General features: G+C 43.4%; 1 protein-coding gene across 1 annotated transcript; it reads right to left on the bottom strand.

Moving 5' to 3' along the window:
• Positions 1 to 502: 502 nt before the first annotated feature.
• On the bottom strand, positions 503 to 1187 carry LOC125517988 (E3 ubiquitin-protein ligase RNF181-like). The gene has a single exon (XM_048682953.1). It carries the CDS (start codon positions 1148 to 1150, stop codon positions 644 to 646), a length of 507 nt encoding a protein of 168 aa, XP_048538910.1. The 5' UTR covers positions 1151 to 1187; the 3' UTR covers positions 503 to 643.
• Between the last annotated feature and the right edge of the window lie 3631 nt (positions 1188 to 4818).

The raw sequence follows: 4818 nt of genomic DNA, 5'->3' as shown, positions 1-4818 counted from the left end.
CTTCAATGTTGGGAGAGAGTTAACAGCAACTCGCCAAGCAATGTTTTTTTTTGGGGTTGCCAAGCAATGTTTTGAACAGTGTGTGTGACCATGCTACTCCATATTAGCTTGTATACTTGTTCCAGGTAGACTCTTTTGCAACAAAACAATACGTCCGGTAAGGTAACTGATGCATGCAATGAGTTCCTACCTAAGGTCTTCTTAGCCCCGCTTTCCATTGAAACTTCCCCACATCCCCCGCAGAAAAAAAAGAAAAAGAAAAGAAACTTCCCCACATTTTTTTCCACTGAAACTCACCTCGATCAGAACATCACTCAGTTTTGAGCCTGGTACATAACTTCGACCTAGGCTACAGCTCAAATCTACTACCGTTTGAGAGTAATCAACATGATAGAGCACTTACTTTGCGAATAATTAACAAGGTGGAACAAGATGGAGAAACGTGAACAATTTTACTTCCATGGCTAGAAAGCCTAGAAAGCAGTTATACAATGCAACAATTTGGAACATGATAGAACACTTTCTTTGCCAAATAATTAACATGTCATAACATGATGGAACAATTCTGTGATTACACTTCGTAATCGACATCATATCCCAAAGCGCAGACGCAAGGAAATTTGCATAAGTCTAGCATTGTCGACTAAGAAGCAGCATCGATTTCCATGGCGCCGGAGTCGCTAACATCCTGGCCATGTTCCGTCGAGAGAGATATGTATACGTACGACTCATCATCAGCGGCAGGAATCGTCACCACCTGGTGCCGGCACATGGGGCAGCTCCCCTTGGCATGCAGCCACCTCTCCACGCACCGCCCGTGGAACCGGTGCCCGCACGGCGTCAACTTCCACGCCTCTATGTCGTCCTCCAAGCAGATCGGGCAGTTGAGGCCGTCATCGTCTGACAGCGCGTCCACCGTCTTCAGCGCCTTGTCCACCGCCGCCGCCAACGCTGGGTCGACGTCGCCCGCGACGCCGACGAGTGCGGCGATGTCGGCCGCGTTCACCGCGGTGCCTAGCTCTAGTAGGTAGTCGAGAGTGCTTTGGCGGATAAGTGGGCCGTGCACGGCGACGTATGCGACTAGAACGTCCGGGAGACCTTCTTCTACTTGTGGGAGGTCTTCGGCCATGTCCATGGCATTCGACGCCATCTAGCTAGCTGGCAATAGCGCTGGAGAGAGATTGATCAGTTTCTCACCGCCGGCTACGTACGTACGTACGTGATGGCGAAATGAAACTGGATCGGATCGTAGGGGAAGCGATGGAAATAATCGCACAGGCGACAGTGTGCATATAATATGAAACCAGAATGTTGGAGAGTCACGCTCTCGTGTCGGAATAGGATTATATTAATTATTACGTTTTTCAGGAAATACTAAATTATTATGTGTTTTCTTATAATAGAAAGAAACACCTATTTCTTTTGATGGACCAGCCCAGTAACGCGCGTGTTTTTTACTTTGATTTTCTTACTTTCAGAGAAGAAACATGTATTTCTTTCCTTTTTCTATTTCTGTATTATTTCGGTTTAGCTTTTGGTTTATTTCCACTTTTATATATTCCTTTTATTTTATTATATACGGTGAAATGTGGAAATATTTGTTCAAAATTACATGCGCACATATTTCTAATACACATGAACAATTTCTCACAAACATATAAAATCTTTCAGACGTATTCGAAACATGTATGTTTTTCCAAATCTATGAATATTTCTATTTGCATGCAGAAACATTTGTTGCATATAACATGATTTTTTTGAGTGTATGTACATTTATAATCATATAAATGAGTATTTTAATGTTTATAATAATCCATCATTAAACTTATTTTAAAATTATAAATAAAAATTGAGAACCCACCTTTGGTTGGATGGCTACAGGGACTGTGGCATCCCCAGCCCACCAGGGTTCAAATGCTGGTGCTCGCATTTATTCCTGGATTTATTTCAGGATTTACGGCGATGTGCATTCAGTGGGAGGAGACGTTCCCGTCGACGATGAGGCGCCTATGGTGAGTTTGTAAATCTCGAGATAACATCGATGTGCATTTAGTGGGAGGAGACGTTCCTGTCGACGACGAGGCGCCTACGGTGACTTCGTAAATCTTAAGATAATATGCCGGCTCAGTCTTTCGGAGATGGTCATAGCGATACAGGTGTGCGTGTGTGCATTCATAAGGTGAGTGTATGCGTGTCTATATGAATGCTTGGGTCTGTACTGATGTTCAAAAATTATAAATAAAAATTATTATTCATGTTTATGAAAAAAATAGAAATTAAGCATTTATGCATACTGCTGCGGCGTCATAATTAGAGCTTCTCTAGTGTGATCCCATAGAAGTGATCAAATCTTCAAATTTGAAGTACAGGTTGAAAAAACCACCATGTATATTATCCCCTATATACCCCAAACTATTAGTTTTTCGTGTCGGTTTTTAGGGAAACCGTAAACCGGTCAACAGCGGAGCAGGCGGCCTGGTGGCGCAGCACTCAAGCAGCGAGCAGGCTGAGGAGCTCGGCTGCGGCTGGTAAGAGCCTGGGGCGAAACCGGCCGGAGGCGAGTAGCGTCACATGCTTGCATTCTGGCCGTGCGTCCATGCGTGCTTCTGGCCGGCAACATTGTTCGAGTTTGTCCATGCGTGCTTCCCATGTGTCCGTCCTGACCGACCCATGCGTGCATCCCATGCGTGCATGCATCCCATCAACATCGGCCGTCCCATGCATGCGTTCTAGCATCAGGCCTTATTCTAGTTCGAGCACAGCGGGCTAGGGAAGAAGCCCGGGGACAAAAAGGATTACGCATAGCAAAGTCATAAGTCATAACAACATCGATTCACTGACAATTAGTCCCCCATCAGCATGAAGTATAATACATGATAAATCTCATTCAATTCTTATGCATACCATGCTTCCATGTTGGATAAGGGGTTGACGGAATAGATGGAGAAGATTCCCACTCTACGGAGATGAAACCCTAGCCTCCAGCAGCCCTCCGGAAGAATAATAATGATGGCGGTGTCTCTGTGTTGCAAAGAAATCAAGATAAATCACAGAAGGGTTTTGGGGCAATATAAATCTAGGGGCACCAGAGGCTAGCCAAGGGGGGCCCATGGGCCCTAGTTGCCCCATGTAAGGTGGGCCCCTAGGCACCCTAGGCAACCACTTGGCCCAATTTAAGGCCCCTTGTCCATGATTGATTGCAAAACTATGCCTCCTATTTTTATTTTATTTTCCCAAACATTTTCCCAATAAAAATATGACACCATGGAAACTTTGCTAAAAACAATGTCAGTCCCGATTAGTTTGTATTCATAGAAAGTATTGAGTCCATAGTTAAGTGAAAGCTCTTTGAGAAGTATATACTTTTGAGACGTAACACCTCCCCCAAGCTTAGCTTGTTGCTTGTGACAAAGTGAGCGATAAAAAAATACTTTTATGAACACTTTCTTAACCCATGTATAGAGATTTAATACTTATGTCCTTTGGAGATAACGATCATATAATTATATGTAGGCAAGTTGTAAGGACTTCGAGACATAATAATCTCAAGATAAAATTTCAATCTTCTAAGAATCATGGGGCATAACTTGATTGATGTAAATCATAGCAGAGAATGGTAATTGTGTATCTGATAAATACTTTGTGTTATGAAGACAGAGCATGACAAGATTATATGATTTTGTAGGGATAGCTTTCTTTAGCGTTGATATTTTGAAAGATATGATTGTTTGTTGGGATGCCTGAGTATTGATGTCTTTATGTCAAATTATAGACTATTGCTTTGAATCACTTATGTCTTAATATTCATGCCATGACTAGACATATGATCAAGTTTATGTTAGGTAGCATTCCACATAAAAAATTATCTTTTTATATCATTTACCTAGTCGAGGACGAGCATGAATTAAGCTTGGGGATGCTGATACGTCTCCATCGTATCTATAATTTTTGATTGTTTTATGCCAATATTATACAACTTTCACATATTTTTCGCAACTTTTTATATGATTAATTGGACTAACCTATTGATCCAGTGCCTAGTGCCAGTTCCTGTTTTCTACATGTTTTTTGTATCGCAGAGTATCCATATCAAACGAAGTCCAAATGCAATAAAATTTTACGAAGAATTATTTTGGAATATATGTGATTTTGGGGAGTTGGGATCACCGCAAACGGTGGCCCACACAGCCCACAAGACACCAGGGCACGCCAGAGGCCCCTGGCGCGTGACGGTGGGTTGTGATCACCTCGTACGTCGGTTGGGGCTCTACTTTAGGTGCAAGAAAGGTTATATCCGAAAAAAAATCGTGTTAAAATCTCAGCGCCATCGGAGTTACAGATCTCTGGGAATATAAGAAACGGTTTTCGGCCAGATCTGGGGAACGGGAAACAAAAGAGAACAGAGAGGGAGATCCAATCTCGGAGGGGCTCCCGCCCCTCCGCGGCCATGGAGGCCATGGACCAGAGGGGGAACTCTCCTCCCATCTAGGGGGAGGCCAAGGAAGAAGAATAAGGAGAGGGGCTCTCTCCCCCTCTCTCCTGGTGGCGCCGGAGTGCCGCCGGGACAACGATTAGGACGGCGATCTACATTGACAATCTTGCTACCGTCAACACCAATTTTCTCCCCCTCTATACAGTGGTGTAACACCTCTTCTCCTCGCTGTAATCTCTACTTAAACATGGTGCTCAACTCCATATATTATTTCCCAATGATCTATGGTTATCCTATGATGTTTGAGTAGATCTGTTTTGTCCTGTGGGTTAATCGTGATCTTGGTTGGTATGATTGTATTTTATTTATGGTATTGTCCTACGGTG

Source organism: Triticum urartu, chromosome 7 (assembly GCF_003073215.2).
Source record: "Triticum urartu cultivar G1812 chromosome 7, Tu2.1, whole genome shotgun sequence".
NCBI classification, from domain to species: Eukaryota; Viridiplantae; Streptophyta; class Magnoliopsida; order Poales; family Poaceae; genus Triticum; species Triticum urartu.
The sequence above is the reverse complement of the archived record's forward strand: the minus strand, read 5'-3'. Positions and strand labels throughout refer to the sequence as shown.

Bases quoted from the DNA above. Each gene is read 5' to 3' on its own strand.
- LOC125517988 (XM_048682953.1), bottom strand. From the start codon at position 1,150: ATGGCGTCGAATGCCATGGACATGGCCGAAGACCTCCCACAAGTAGAA.